Source organism: Falco punctatus (genome assembly GCF_963210335.1).
Source record: "Falco punctatus genome assembly, chromosome: 1".
Taxonomy (NCBI): domain Eukaryota; kingdom Metazoa; phylum Chordata; class Aves; order Falconiformes; family Falconidae; genus Falco; species Falco punctatus.
The window spans coordinates 106,246,786-106,263,209 of NC_137580.1; the positions used below are offsets into that span (position 1 = coordinate 106,246,786).

Genomic DNA, 16,424 nt, shown 5'->3' on the forward strand with positions numbered 1-16,424 from the left:
AGTTTTGGTTGTGTCCACACTGGGCTCTGAAACTGATCTTGAGTTTCCCCATAACAAGAGTCCAGGACCTATGTGTGGATGGGTAAGACATTTTACCTCTGTCTGTAGGTCTCATAGAGAGAGCCACTGCAGGCAGCCACGTATCTCCAGGACCTTCTTCATCTCCCATCTTGCTGCCACAGCTCTTTTGTGAGCTTCCTTGCTTTGCATTTGGACATTTGTCACTGCAGGCAGGCAGAGAAGTGGAGCAGAGAGCAGGGGACTGAGCACTCCTTCTCCTCAGCATCACTTGCTTATTCATTGCTGCTTCTCCCTTGGCTCCACAGGACATTTCACCCCTGAAGCAGGAGAGTAATTCCACACTACAACCTCAACAGGATCCTCAGCCACGCTGTGAGGCAGGTACCACTGGTTGTTTTGTTCCCAGCTCTGAATGTGTGCTTGGAGGGAGGGAAAGTGGACGATCTGAGATGAGAAAGGGGCTGTGATTCTTCCTCTCCTCCTTCACCGCTCTCCAGACAATGTATAAGAGAAAACCAATTTGTGCAGAAAAAACAGGAGCAAGGAGTTTCAGCACACTTGCAGGGAACAAAACAAACTGAGAAAATAAGGCTATTGAAAAAGTGTCAAGTCGGGAAGAGTGGGAAGATGGGGCAGAGCTATTTATTAATGCACAGAGCTGGAGACTCTGGAAGGTAGACAGGGCCAGCTGGAAGGTCAGTTCTGGATCTTTATGTTTTAATCCTTTAGGTGCAAGATGTTTACTGTGCGAGTTTAGGGAAGCATTCATGGGATGTGGTGACAGCTGGGCAGCAGAGAGGATCATCACAGCGTACAGTCAGTGTGCTCAGGTGTTGCTGAAGGTGGAGATGCATCTTTCTTGGGCCCTGAAGAAGTCCACCTTCTGCCAAGGGACAGCAAAAGTCCTGCCATGAAGACTGCTCTGCTGACACACAAGCAGTCATCACATTTTTGGGGATGAAAGTGGAGCCACACTTCCCTTCCTTTATTCCATGTGGGCTGCAGTCCAAGAGCAAGGCACCCTGCAGACGTGGGTCCCTGCACAGGGCAAGGAGGTATTGCTGGAGTGACTGACACCTGATTTTGCATTATTGAGTCGGCATCGATCAGCTGTCTCTGCCCATAATAATGGTAATAGAGTCGATGCTAATCAGTCCGTTTGTTTCCAGAGCTGGATGTGGGTGCGTGTGAGTGTATGCCAACAAGGCTGATTTGGGCTGGGAAATTACAGATGGAAATGATGATTAATTCAGCCAGTACATTCCCTTGCACTCCTTGGACACCCCAGAATCACCCTCCAGATTGCGGCACACCAAGCCTTCCCATCTCCCCAGTTTGCATTATAAGAGGAGGTAATGGAGGCCTGGAAATCGGGTGCAGATATGAACTTCCAGACCTTGCCTTCTGTCCCTGTTGGTAGCCCAGATTTGGTGCCTTATCTTCTGCCAGTGTTTCCTGATCCTGTAAGCAGAGAGCCACCAGCCCTCTCTGGAGGAACACAAACAAAATCTGTACACTGTGCACAAAATCTGTGCACCATGTGCTGTGGCCACAATGATTTTCATTTATTGCTTCTGTTTCTTTTTCTCCACCCACAATTTGATTTATACACTTGCAGGGGAAGCATCCCTTCTTCCTCTGATCCCACAGGGACGATGGCTGGTCCAGTATGAGACTCTGAGATAATCTTCCTTAGGTAAGTCACTGTCTTTATGCAGTCAGTGTCTGCTCACACAGTCCCTGGCTGAAAGAGCTGTCTCTCTGCTCTGCTCAGTGCAATGGGCTTCTATTATCAGCAGGTTCTATCTGCAAAGCAATTGATAATAACAAATAATTAAAAATGCATTTCTGTTTCAGCAGCCTCTGGGTGCTCTCCCTAGCTAAAACAAGAGCTTGTCAGTGTGAAGGGCCATAGGAAAATGTGTTTTTCTCAGCTGTGAAGTGTTGCTCCTGAACCCTTTTTATTCCATTCTGTGTCCATCTTATCTGTTGCAGTTCTTCAGGTCAGAGGCCATATCTTCTCTGGTTCTGCACCGTGGGGTGCCAAATGCAGGCAGTTTGTTGTTATTTTTCCATGCTGTTTGCTTGCTTGATTGATTTTGGAGCTGAAATGACATGAGGAATGTATTGGAAAGCTCTGTTGCAGCTTTTAACTCTCTGTGTAGACAGCCTTCTTCTGGAATGTGAATGTGGTTTCCTGATTTAGCTTAATCTACTTCCATTTCTAACCTGCTTCCTTGCCTGGAGTCACAGTGTTTGTGAGGGGAGCTATCCTAGGGCAGCACATGCAGACAGCTGGCCTGTGGAGCTCCAGCCTAAAATCCCAGCCTCTGCCCCTGCAGTATTTGTGGTCTGCAGAGGCTGGAGCTGATTCCCAGAGCTGGCAGGGGGATCTGAGGACCAGCAACCAAAACGACTCAGAAGAAGCCAACCCCAAACTCCCTCAACTTCCCATCCTCCAGCATTTATGTGGCAATTTAGGGCATTTATTTATCTGGCGTAGATTAGCTTTTAGAATAAAATAATGTAGGCATTTGCAGAGGTGGAAGTGGCAGTGATGTGGGTAAGGAGGCTGCACAGTGGCTCTCCCCAGGCAGATGATACAAGGCAGGCACTGCTGAGCTAAGCGTGGAGCCACAACCCCCCGGGGTGCACCTGCTTCCCCCCTGCGTCCCATCTGCTACCCTGCAAAACCAGTGCGGGGTTCTCTCAGCCGGCCTTGCCACAAGCACGCGGTGACCCAGGGGCTCCAACCTCTCCCTCCACAGCCGAGTCCCCAGAGAGGCAGGCTCCCCCAAAAGCCCGTGTCCCAGCCGAGGGGAGAGCATGGACACGTCTACACCAGCAAAGGAGCCAGTGCTGCAGGAATCACTGAGCCACTGGGTGTCAGTAGCATCCCACTTCCCAGCTGCTTGTGGATGTGGAGGCCGGAGGATGAGCTGTCCTCCATGGAGAGCAGAGCTCTCCCCGAACACCCGCTCCGGCGAGTAGGTCAGGCTGCACACCCACTCGGGGGAGACAGCTCGCTCCTGTGTTCAGGGGAGGGTGGTACCAGCCCCATCACTAGAATTGCTGGTGGTTGGCTGGGTTTTCCCACGCCGTGGAGGTAGAAGGAGGGATGCTACCGCTCCAGGAGCCGCAGCAATAGACTCTGAGCAGTGGGATACCCTGCACAGACTTGGCTCCTGGTCAAGTACTGTCTGTTCTGGTCAAGGTGGCTGGTTTTTCACAACCAGGCCCAGAACGCAGGATTTTCTCCCTGCCACCTCTCTTCCCCTTGCAGCTCCAGGGGGGAGCTCTCTTCCCCCTGCAGCTCCAGGGGGGAGCTCTCTTCTCCCTGCTCTGAACCTGTCCCTCCACTGTCTGTGTCACCCCTACCACCCCCCATACCCCTTCTCACCCATTGCCCCAGCCTGAAGGAAGTTTATGGCCCTGTGTGATGGTGCTGGCAACAATTTATTAAAAGGAAGCTTTTTGCAGGGGCAAATCACCTGTGGTGTGACATTTCTGGCTCAAACCAGAAGGAACGAAAAGTCCTGTGTGACAGGACAGCCAGTTAATCCACAATCCTGGCACCCACTTGAGTGGAGCTGTAGCTGCACGTCCATCCTCACTCACAGTCGGAATCTGACCCACTGTTGTCCACGTAATCTGTGAAGACCTGACTAAAGAGCTTCCCCCTGGTGCAGGTGAAGTCCTCTCGCTTTGTCCTGGTGGAGATGTTCAATCTGCTGTTAATAACTCAGCCTTCCTTAGGCTGAAGTGAGGCGGTCTCCACAGCCTGCTGCTCTGACTTCCATCGGCAAGATAAGATACACTTGCTTATGCTTTCCCTCTATCCCCACATAGCCTTGTGAGTCTCGTGTCCTGGCTGCATCCATCAGGCTTCCAGGGATGAGAGATCTTTCTTCTGGGTGCACAAAATACTTGAAGACCTCTCAGTTCTCAAACCAGAGGGGAAAATGTTCAAGGTCTTAGAAATTATGCTGCTGTGGGACACCTGGCTGCTGCTGGCCAGCTGGCTGGACACAGATTCTGCAGCCCATTGGGTTTATTGACTCACTTGGTCATGGGCAGTGGGATTTCTCCCAGACTGTTCGCTACCTGGAATGCATTTTCTTCATCAAACCCAAACAGGCTGCAACTTGCCCAAAGTCATGTGGGGAAGTGGTGTTCATACCCAGCCCTCTGCCTGTGCTCATGGGAGAGTAAGGACCCCCCACTCCTCCTCCTGTCGGCAGGTCCCTGGCTTCCCCAAAGCACCTGGGGGTGAAAATGCCCATTTCTCTGGCCCACTAATTCCCAGCGATCGCTCTGTAATGCAGTTTCCAGGGCCATTATTTCTTGGCTGCCGATACCGGCCCAGGCACTCAGCTTGGGGAGTTAATGGTGTAATCGGAGCCGTGGTGTGAGGCCATGAGGGAGACAAGCTCCATCAATCCTTTTCCGTGTACACAAGCCCTTGATTAAAGGTTACGGGGTTAACTTGCTTTGGCTCACCGTGTGGAGGCAGGGAGAGAGGAAGGTGGGAGGAAGGGAACCGGCTAAAAGCCTTGTTTTGAGATGACTGCTGGGCTGTAGGCACTCAGGCCTGACATGCAGCTGTTATCCGCCATCCCACTCATCTTCCAAAACCCTCTTCACCTAACAAGAGCTGTTGGTGCCTCTCCAGGCTGGGAGGAAAGGAGCTTTTGTGAGAAGTCGGGGTAGCAGCAGAGGAAGAGGCTGACTTCCCCCTTGCAGCTCCCTCTCCCTGCTCCTCCTCTCCCCTTGCACAGCAGGGTTGGATCCCATCAGCTCATCCCTCTCGCACAGGGTCCATGCCAGCCGCTCCGTGCTGGATTACCTGCCCCTGGGAGATGAGTTGCTCCCCTGAGTCCCAGAGTGGGATGGAGGAAAGGCAGATGTGTCCAGTTCGGGAGGGGACACTGCTGATGTCACCCAGCATGGGACAGGTAGAGCATAAGTCAGAGCAGCCCCAGGGCTGCTCTAGGTGATGCCGAGCCCTGGGCATACACCGAGTGGCCCAAGCTTCAGTCCCATCTGTGTCCTTCCTCTTTTTGCTTGCATGCAGTAACGAAGCCTGGGCCAGTGGCTCAGGCTCAGCTGCAGCCCCTGGGACATCATAAGCACCTGGGTGCTCTGTCAGGCACCGCTAATCCCAGAGATGCAAAGCAGAGCCTCCTATTTTATTTGACATCAGGCAGCAAACAAGGCTTACCCTGCACAGATAAGGACTGATTTGCCTTCACTTAGACTTGATTGATAGCTGTCTTACCCAGTTATCAGCAAGGAGATCTGTCATCCTCTGCCCAAGGGCCGTAGGTTTTGCAGCTGGGGGATTTGTTTTAAGATGAGGATGCTCACAGGAGCTCCGATGCATTTTGGTACTGGGGGCTGCAGGGTCAGCCAGGAGCTGGCTTGCTGCTGACAGCCAAGGCCATCTTCACACCTTCCTGCCCCCATCCCACCTCTTCTGGAGATCAGCAGTGCATTTTCCTGATGCTCTTTCTCCAGGCAGACCAGGGATTGCTTTTAGCCTGGCAAATACAATGGGGCTACCGGGAGCGTTCACCCCTGCGTATGTCTCTACCTTGCCTTTCTGCCTGCCAGGTTAGAGTGGAGAGGAGGAAAGTGGGAGAGGAGAAACCAGCAGGAGCACAGTATCCCAGGACAAAGAAAACCTGCCCTTTCTCTTCAAAGACTTTATCTTTCTTTTAGATGACAGACTTCTGTACAAGTATTTTCAAATTTGGGTTTATTTGGCAGCAGTGAAGTTGTGTTAAGATTAGACAGGACTTAAATGCTCTCCAGTTATGGCCAAGGGCTCGTTGACCCTGTGGCCTGAAGGCTATTTGATGAGGAGGGTGCTGAGGCCACACGATATCAGTTCATGTACTGAGCTTGGGAATGATGCTTTGTTCAGAGAACTACAGAGTCGTGGTTTGACGACGCCTCATCCACACCAGCCCTGTGGAGTACACTGCAGGGAGCAAACTGTTGCTGGAAGAACAGCTCCTTGCATCACTCATCTCCTTATTTTTGTACTTTATACTTTCCTTTTCTCTCTTTGTTTTCTTTACTTAAGCAGCTTCAACAACCAGAATTGTTCACTCTTAGTGGTGGGTTGTTTTTTTTCTTTTCTTCCTTCTGGCCCAGAATATTTCAAACTTTATTGTTTTTCTGGAAAAAGCTATTTTTTTCCTCTGCTGTTGCTTTCTGCTTTCATCTCTCTTCTGTTCAAGTCAGTAGTCCCCCTTCTTGTGAATCTTTTTTCCCCTGAGACTTTCCTGATTTTTTATCCCCTTTTCCATACTGTCTCCTGTCAGCTGAATAGTTTTTCAGCCTTTCTCCTCATTTCGAGCCCTTTACATTTATTTTTCATTATGTCCTCTCTCTTAAACCTCCCCCGCATCACCACAAAGCCTTTTGCAAAGCAGCCTTCCAGCCTGGGGGGCAGAGCCTGAAGCAACAGCCTCTGCTCTGCCTTTACAACTTTCTGCGGATACCCCTGTAGCAAAGTCCCACAACATACCACAGCCCTGCACCAGCCCCAAAGGCCCGTGTGTTTTCCAACGAGCAAACACACAGAAACGTTTGTCATTGATGCTCGGGTTGGAAATGTGTGTGTGGCTCCTGCAAAATCTAAAGAGCATCCAGGGTGTTTCTGTGTCAGTGCATCCCAGCCTGTCCCTGTCAGTGTGCTGCAGATGGTTTCTCCTGATCCGTGTGGCAAGGTGTTACAAGGGTATGCAGAACCACATATGCTGTGGAAGATGCTTTTGAGCCCGTTTTCAGGCTCGCTCTCTATAGCTGTGGAGCCTGGTTCTAAAGATGACCCTGATGCCATTCTCCATGGACCTTTCAGAGATAACCCTGGGGTGCCTGGGGAGTGAGAGCTGTGCTGGGGAGCTGGAGGTCTTACGGTGCCTGTGTTGGGACAATTGGGTCGTTGCCACAAGTGGAGCTCTCCCCATTGCGTGGGAACATGCTTGCAGCCTTGTTTGTTCTGGGATGATATTTTAAATAGGTGACTCTGTGCTCTTCTCTCTCCTGCCCCTCTCCCCACAGCCTCTGTGCTCTGCTTTCTCTGGACTGGCCTTGGTGGCCCTCACACCCCCCAGGGCTCCCATTGTCTCTGAGTCCGCTCACACACACAGCAGCAGTGGTGGTGGCTCCTGCAGCTCTCAGCAGCACGTTGGACCTCTGGGTGAGGTGCACCCTGGCATTACCCCCACCCTTGTCTTGGCACGGGCATGAGATCGGGCACAAGGGAGGGTCCACCCACCCCAGGTCCCATGAGGGTGGCTCAGCCAACAGCAGGCATGACGAAGTCACCTGGGGTGAAGGGATAGAGTCACCCATCAGCCTACATGGGCTCTCAAAGGAGGGTTTGATCACTGCCCTCCTGGATCCTAACTCTTTCAGGGTGGAGCCACCCCCTTGAGCTCTTTTAGGTATTTGCTTTTCCTTTTCTTTTCCCTCCTCTGATTTTTATTTGTGAACCTCGTTTCGGTGATTAACCTCAGGGCCAGCGCGTCTCCTAAGAAAGATGCTCTCACTTCATTAAGAGATAATGGAAGCTGTCAGAGATTTGAAGGATTGCACTCGTGATGGGAGCAGGAGGGGGAAGAAATATATTTGCAGCAAAGTTACATTTTCATGTAAATTGTTTAAAGATTTAAATGGTTTCTATTAGGAAGGGTCACTGGGGCTGTGTGGAGGGCTAAATTAGTCCTTCTGTGCAGAAGCATAATATTGTCTATAAATGAAAAGGAATAAAGAAAGCTGTTAATTTTTTTTTCCCACTTTCATTTCATCTCACACTCTCTCCCTCTGCCTCTCCAGGAGCCTTCCCCCTGCCTTTCTTTGGTTCTTGGGTCTTTCTTCTGGTCTGTTCTCATCTACAGACTGTACTTGGCAAGTCTGATTTGGCCTGGCCCTGCCCAATGCTGACTTCTGGCTAGCCAGCCCTAGCCTGCTGTCAATGCAATGATGTTGTTGTACCCATGAACCTCTGTTGCAAATGCAAATCTGCTGCAGATTGGGTTTCAAGGCACACAGGGCTCCTATGGGGAGAGAGAGACCTGGGTGATCAGTTAATTTGTTAATGAGTATCCCAAGTGGGTTGTTGGTTTGCCTGCTGACATGTTAGGTGGAGTCACTGCTCCATTTCTCTGCTCCAGGCTGGTTGGTAATTCATCCACAAACACATCTTCATATAAATAATCACAAGACAGTAATTTGCTCTGGTATTCACAGATGAACTTGTTTTTGCACACACCATCGCCTGTCTAAATGCGATGGCACCTGTGGGGAATAGGTCTCCCCTCCCCATATGGATCCCAGCCATCCAGCCTGCGTGCAAGTGGTTGCTGTCGAATGGGAAGAAGGTGATTTGCTTTTCTCTGAGAGCACTGGCCTCTTGGGCACTTGTGAGAGAAGGTATCTGATAGAACACCTTCAGATGTGTGTCTCGCATGTTTGCAGGTGAGACCACCTTTCAAGGAGCATTTAGAGACAAACCCACAGTCCTACAGGTATATAAAAGCCAGCAGAGATTTGCACAAGTGCCCTTTTGCTATTATTGTTCTTGAAATTTTGTGACTTTGTGCAAAGGCACAGGGGCCTTCTCTGTTCGTAGCTGTGTGTCTGTACTGCTGCATCGATGGAATGGTTAAACTGCGCTGCAAAGAGCAGTCCTGTGCTTCTCACCAGTACCTTGCTGGCATTCACGTCAGTGACAAAGGCTAAAGGAATAAAATGTCTTTAGAGCAATCAGTGGTTTTCATTTACAACGAGCTAGGCAGACATTTCCCCTTGGAGGGCAGGAGCAGAGCACAAGGTGCAGACACCAAGGTAGGGAGGGAGAGGTGTGTGCCTATGTCCTATGCTGGTCCCTGCTAGGATGTCCTGATCTCTGTGGCATGCTGTAAAGACTCCTAAACACCTAAGCACATTGCATTAAGCAGAATTCAGCCCTCTGGTTCATCCCTCACATGCAGAACAGCAGAGATCAAATTCATCTCTCAACTCTGGAGGCTCAACTCCAATTATTGGAGGTGAGGCACTGATTGCTCTTCACACACATGCATAAGGCACCTGTGGAGACCTTGGGGGCGGGAGGTGCTTGGGGAATAGCAGGCAGTAGAGGGTTTTGCATGCTGATGACTGGGAAGGGAGGAAAAGCAGGGGAAAGAGGAAGACCTACATGAGGACAGCAGAGGATAAAAAAATGTGGCTGACAGAACGAGACTGTCTCTGGGCTAGGTTCTAAAGGATTTTGGCAGCAAACAATTAAAAAAGGTGATTTCTTTGCAGATGAGGAAAGCTAGGATTTCCATTCCTTCACAGAGAACAGAGGAGTAAACTCACAGCATGTCAAGAGGTTTGCAGGGAGGGTGGGTTTGCATGGCCAAATGCACACAAACGTACCCAGCAGAGAACAGGAGCAGCCAGGCACGCTGTCTCTTCCTCTTTCATGGACCAGTTTATAACTGGAAACACAAGGACAGTGCAGTCAGTTGGTACTACACCACGTAAAGCTGTACAGTGCATATTTGTACCGCCTAAACTTGGGGCAGGGGTGATCATCTTTCTGTGTTCCTTCTACACCCAATGAAGAAAGATTGGCAGATCCAGGGGGCAACTCTTGTCCCCTAAATGAACCTATAAAGTGCAAGCAAGTCATTCGTTTCTTTGGGCAAGGCTAACACTTCACGCAAGAGGCCAGCTGGTATGGTAACAGGTCTCTGGTTTTGATCTTGGGAAAGAAGGAGATGTCTGCTCCAGTTTTCAAGATCTCAGAAACAAGCCTGCCTTTCAGGATGAGAAAATCTAGAATACTGAGCAAATTTCAAGCCAGTTAGAGCACAGAAGGAGGCACACCCCCAAATATATATGCCAACATGACAGCATTACTGTTAAAAAAGAGGCATCTTGCAACTGGCTGTTTCAGGGGTAGAGGGACTGCGTGCTGATCAGGATCTCCTAGCCATCAACCTGAAATTCCCCTCAATGAGAGATAACAGCAACATCCTCCCCTTCCTAAACAGATCTAGTTTCTTGCTCAGTTTCTTATCCCTTGCTAACCTGAATTGGAAGGTGTGCCACAGCTTTGCTCTTTTCATGGTGAAGGATCCTCTAATTCCAGCTGAATGACGTCCTTGGGCTTTTTATCTCCATCTCTGCTAATGCCAACCTCAAATCACTCTTCTGCCTGCTCCCCAAAATGTTCCTCTCTCAGCTATTCAGGCAGCAGTTCTGTCCCCTCCCTTTGGAGTCTACTTTTTGCCAAACTCTTGCAGATCCACAAGGAAGAATCTTCATCCCACCCATTCCCCCACTTCTTCTGTTTTCAATTAATCTCTGTTGAACATGGTTGATTGCAGTCATAATGGTGCTCCAAACAAGGCCTCCTCAGGGCTTTGTGTGATGACAGAAGCAGTCTCCTTTCTCTAAAGGGAATATCTCCTTTGACACCTTCTGCTATGGTATTTGCCCTTTTTTCAGAGCCACATTACATCAGAGATTTATCATCAGCCCATGATGGACAAGTTCATCCCTGCCTTTCTCCCCCTTGCTTGTTTCCAATGGGTGAGCTCCCCTTAGAGCAGAAGCTCCTTTTACAGGAGATTTTGTGCAACTGCTGTTTCTCAAGGTCACCTAATTTTTCCCACAGGAGAAATAGATTCCTTTCAGCATTGGGGAGTCAGCAATCTTCCTAAATCCCATATGTCTCTCTGTGCCAATTTCATCAAGGGATATGCCAAAGATATGAGTCCCTTGGTCATTGTTTGAGGAACTCCATATGTACTCATCGAATTCACCTCCTGCACTGCAGAGTTGGTGCTGATGCCCACATGGATTAGACAGACCAGGCTTTTCATGCCTAAAAGAATTGGTCCCCTTTTCTAAGAAGGATGCCAGTTAGTGTCACTAGATTTGGACTGATGTCCTTACGGGTCAGTTCAAGGTCTTTCAGAGAAATCTCATTTTCATCACAGGAGTAGCAATCCTGAGTGCCTGTCTCCGAAGGGTACCAACTCTTTGAAGGCGATTTTTGCTCCTGGGCTTCTCAGTGGAGGAAATATTGGCTGTTGATTCAAGCCCTGTCTGATTTTTGGCTTGTTGTTGGGATCCTGTTTGTAGAGTGTAGCCTTGGGTACGGTTGTGGCCACTGGGTGATGTGTTTGCACAGCCAACATGGCATGACCTATTCTCCATAAAAGCATATTATATTGGACTCTGTTCTCTGCTCACCTTAAAAATTGGCTAGAAATCGAAGTGTACTCTTGAGGTCAGAATAAAGGCTCTTTAGCAGTCACAATTACTCTTGCCCCATTTCCTTAAGCGTGGGTGCTCTATTTGGTAAACTCCAGGCATATGTTTCCACTCCCAGTTTTGTTACATGCAGTAAAATTCCTTGTTGCCATGTTGGTAATTTTGTATGCTAATTCATTGCATATAGCTTCAGCTACTGACCTGTTTTAATATCTCCTTCCATTTAATTTAAATGTCATCAACTTCTGATCACTGGACCCATGTTTGTTTTCTAGGTCAACCTTTTCTGTAATGACTTCACATTCACTGAAATACTACTGAAATAGCCTTGTGTCTTCCTGGATCAGTAACCATTTGGAGACAAAGTCTGTTTATTATCATGCGCAGGAATAAGTGGTGCCTGCAATAAGCAACATTTGCTCTGCAATCTGTGCCTCAAAAATTAAAGCCTCCGTGATGACTCGGTCCCATTCTGACTGAGGAGTTCTAAACCCAGTCTCCAGCACAACCTACCAACTCATTGCAGAGTCCGTCCCCAAACAACTTTTATTTTCATCAGCCCAACCCATCCTAGTCTTCTGGTCTATCCTTGCTAGTCTGATTCCACTCCCTATGTTGTGGAGGTGGATACGGTGATGATGTGATTCTCGTCATCTCTCTATGGGTCCCTCTTTTTCTTACAGCACTTTTCTGAGATTTGTTGGCTTTAATCTCAGCATGCAACACCCAAACCTAACCAGGAGGAATTTACTCTCTGGAAATAATTCTTGTACCTTGAATAGCTTAGCGCCCTCAAACCTTTCACATGGCATTGGCACATGGTGAGCCTGTTGGATTGCATCCTTTTGGTGTACTTGGCTAACTGCAAGAGCAGCCTCCGACAATCACTCGAGTCTCTTCTCTTTGAACACCTTACAGCTTGGTGCTGGTACCTGCAATCAATTCCTGTGGGATTTTGCCACTGTTACTGTCCCAAGGCAAAGGATAATCAATAGCTTTTAACTTAAACTTATCTTTTTTCTTTTGTCTTTTTTTCCCCCATTTTTTAACACCCTGACAGACACCACAGCCTTCTGTTCTTTGGTCCCTAATCAATAGCAGGCTCATCATTTCTTCCTCACAAGTCCTCACTCACAGATACCTGCCTTTTTCCAAGGTTGTGCTGGTCTGTTTTCCTGTGCTTCCCCCCTGTCTGGTCTTCCTCCTGTTTTCTAATTGTCCTGTTTTCCTTGAAGTCCTGTGAGTAGTCCTGTCCCTCCTTAGGCTTCAAACCATTGCAGTCTTCACTGGAGCATCCTCTTTTCTGCTGAGACTGGTTTCACTTCCCATTCAGAAGATCCCTGTCAGTCTGGGGCTGGGAGCTTCCAGGTGCAAACAATTTCTTTCAAGAACACCTCTAAGAGTGACGCAGATTCCAAACCCCCTGATACCTGTTGCGTTTATTACCCTATTGTTTGTGGGGCATTTCTTCTAATTGTCACCATTTTTCCAGTCTCTAGACTTAAGCAGTGAAAATCTCTCCCAAATTCCCTCCTAGGTGCTCTCACATGAGATCTCTTGTTTGGTTTCTTGTCCCTTTCATGTTTTTTTGTTTTCTCACATAGTGTTTGGTACTTGCTCTGCCACAGCCTGTACTTGATGCTTTATTCAATGTGTTTTTCTACAGAACAGCAGCTAGATAGGATGCTTTATGAAAGGAGATATTTCTGGGTTTCAGGTTGCGGAGAAAGAAGTTTTACTCTATTTCTAGCATGCTGGGGGGATTGAGTGAAAGGGATGGAGTTGGATAGCCATCCTTGTACAAACTGCCAGTCTATTTGTCTGGCAGTGTGCCATGGCACCCAGAAGAGTGGAAGGGATATCCTGGGTTGACAGTATCACACCTTTCCTTCCTCCCATTTTACCAGCCCTCGACTGTCAGTGAATCTGAGCTCACCCCATGTCTCCACCGACCTCCTGGTAATGTTGGGACACTGATAATCTTATATTTTATTCCAAAGCTACCTCAGAGTCAGTTCATGCCTTGTCACAAGGGGAACACCCTGCTACCTGCCTCATTCTGCAGCCTTTTGTGTCCTCCCTCGGTGCTTTGCCATCGGGCATCTCCTGCAGCTCTTGGCTTGAGTTTTGAAGATCCACATCTCCAAGGGCCATGCCTGGCACAGCCTCCCCACACAGCTGCCAAAACACTGGCAGTCTTTTCTTGGAGGCAAGGAAGTGTCCCAAACCCTTGGCTTGCTTCTCCAGGTGCATGGGGAAGGTGAAAAAGGTGGGGAGGTGCTTGAGAGAGGGGCAGCAGCAGTCTGCAGCTGTGCTAGGGTTGTGTTTCACAGTGGTGAAAAAGGTGATGGGGCTGGTCAGGAATTCTCAAAAAATCCCCATTTCCCCCCCCTAGAGAAATCTCAGTTTCCTGAATCCTGTCTCCCCCTCCCTTATCCAAACAGGACAACTTTGACAAAACTTAGTCAAGAACAGTAGCACAACTCCATCATAGACTTTCATGTCAAAATGAGTAGTAGATATCCACCAAAATTAACACTTTGCTGTGTTTGTTGTAGAGAATCTCAAGCTCCATTTCATAGATGACTACAGTTACCACCAGCCTGGGTGTGGGAGTGTGATGTCAGAGACAGACAAGTTGTCTCTGTCATTCTTAGAACTATTCCTCTTTACAGGAATAAATAAGTACTGAATGGGTAAACTGCATCTTCCAGGAAAGGCTGACCCTGTGCACTCTCAAGCAGCCTCTGTTCTTCTGTCCTGACCCACTGAATACTTAAGCTATCTCCCAGGTTTTGTACATCGCTGTGTAAAATGTAGATTCTTTGGGAGGAGGGAGGGGAACCCAACCAATGAGGCCTACTCTGTGCTTTGGTGCCTGGCAGAAACCTACAAAGTTGACAAAGAGAGAAGACGGCCAACCCAGTTCATGGATAATTCATCTCATGCATAACTCATGCCCACACATTTCATGGATAATTTAGGATAAGGGCTTACAAGATCAGGATCTCACATGGAAGTGAAGGGTCTCTCATGAATGAAGCTAATGGGAAACTCTAGCTGTGGGACAGAAAGTTTCTGAAGGTGGCAACATGCCAATGGCTGGGAGAGCAGAAACTGGTGTGGTCACTTGAATGTTGGTATCTCCCAACCTGGCCAAACTCAAAATACATTTGGCAGTTTCCTGTCTCTGTGAATGGCCGAAATTGCATCGGTCAAAGGAGATCTGAGCATCCTAACTCCACCGTGTGGAAGCAGGAGGTCTAATATCCTGGGTTTGTCCAGAAATCCAGAAAAAGCACCTTCTTTTGCAGTCCAAATGCCCAGCTATAGCAGAGAGATGACACTGCCAAAGGAACTGGACTTTCTCCCTGCAGATTACAACAGCAGCTGGGACATTACCTTAGGTGGGGTTCAGGACCAGCACACAAGGCAGCAATCACTCAGTGAGATCGTTGTGCTGGTAGGACCTGCTCACAGACCCTGATGTTCCTTCTGCTGCCCCAGAGCTGCTCAGAGAGACCAGCATCCTCAGCCACAACGTGGTTTCCTTGCAGCTGGTGGAGACTGACCCAAGGCCCCAGTCGCCTTTCTGTGCCAATGTGCTTACAATTGTTGTGTGGTTTCCATCCATTTTGCTACAGTCTATGTTGGTATCTCTAATACGAGCAGTATGTAATTAATCATTTTTATCCTTATTCATCATTACTACTTTTTTCTTCTTTTCCAAACACAAACCAGAATGGGATGGTTGATCTTCTTCCTATGGTGTGAGAGCACCAGAATTTCATGTTTTGAAGGAAGAAATCTGTGATCTTACTTAGACTTGGGCCGTACCGTGGGAACATGTTTAAACCACCGGCGAGGAAGGCAGACAGCACCCAACTGGAGTCCAGCTCCTTGGATTCATAGGAGGCTGGATCTTAAAGCTCAACTCACAGGCATTAAACATTTAAACAGACCAGTCGAAGGCTGAATTATTAAAATCACCCTACGTGAAATGCTTCTCTGCAAGAAGATGAGCACTCTCCTTCCCTGGTTCATTGTCTCTGCAGGGTGTCAGAAATACTGAGGCTCATTCTGCCTTTCCCATCCCCCTTGAGATACTTGGAACAACTGAAGCACTCCCAGCTGCCAAGAAACACTGAATATTTATGAATCCCCTTAATCACAGAGGCAGGGACCATTCCAGCCAGCCTAGTTTGGCATGCTTTTGGCCTTGCCTCCTAGAGAGGATCAGAACTTGCTCTTAGAAGTTTTTTTCACCACCCTGGACCTGATCAACAGGCTGTCCAGTTCAGATGGCAAATCCTAGCAGTAGCTTCAAGGACAGAGATACTTCATACCTGCTCCTGCACCGCCTTTTGGGGTAAGAAATACAAATGAAGTTGTCTCAGGATTTGCCTCCACAGCTTCAACGTTGCAAGGAGAGAAGCAGCAAATCATAGGGGAAATCCATTGTTATCCCATTACTGCACTGCATATGGTGTTTGCATCCACCTCCAAAATAAATGTAAGACCAATACAGCCATCAAAGTGAAGCAAGCAGTGATTTGATATTTTCCCTTTCCCCAGCTTACAGTAACAGAGGGAATAGGGAGAATTAATCATGAGAAAAGAGGTTGTTCTTTGGTTAAAATGAAATCCAACTGGGAAGAGCAGGGGGGTTCTCTTTTATCTTTTCATTTGTGTTCCAATGTGTACATAAGTAATGTTTGAAATTCTTCGTAAGCATTTGGTATGAAAGGAAAAGTCCTTGGTTGGTTGGTTGGGGGGTGTTGTTAGTTTTTTTTGTTTGTTCCTTTTGGGGTCTTTTAATAATATTTTGTTAAACATACTTAGTGCCTTCTTTTAACTGGCTCTATCACGTAATACATTCAGAGACTCTGGTTTGAGAAAGCTTCTGAAACCATATGTCTTTGAATGATCAAGGCACTTGTGTGACCTCTTTGTGGGTGCTGCAGCCTTCACAGATAAGGCTAAGAGGCAAGTTATTTCCAGTTGAGTTCACTGAGAAAACATCTGGCTTTTAAGCACATTTCCAGGTAGAAAACAGGGTGTGAGGCTTGTGCTATGGTGGAAGGCTGTAGGAAGGCTTCAGGCTGACCTATTGATCAGCT

The 16,424-nt window shown here is 48.2% G+C and overlaps 1 protein-coding gene across 24 annotated transcripts in view; it reads left to right on the forward strand.

The window, feature by feature from the left end:
- The window catches only part of LOC308054870 (uncharacterized protein), a 294,524-nt gene that overhangs the window by 177,517 nt on the left and 100,583 nt on the right, over positions 1–16,424 (forward strand). For 7 of the 24 annotated variants that reach the window (XR_013924261.1, XR_013924269.1, XR_013924272.1 and 4 more), the window contains 3 exons: positions 327–402; positions 751–1,717; positions 15,046–15,673. The exons of 1 other annotated variant lie outside the window; for it this stretch is intronic. Coding sequence is in view for 1 of the 23 variants with exons in the window: in XM_080368269.1 (XP_080224395.1) it covers positions 327–402 (76 nt within the window). In the remaining 22 variants the exon portion in view is untranslated. The remainder of the gene's footprint in view (positions 1–326; positions 403–750; positions 1,718–15,045; positions 15,674–16,424) is intronic. 16 more of the 24 variants (XR_013924262.1, XR_013924285.1, XM_080368269.1 and 13 more) reach the window with 11 other exon arrangements.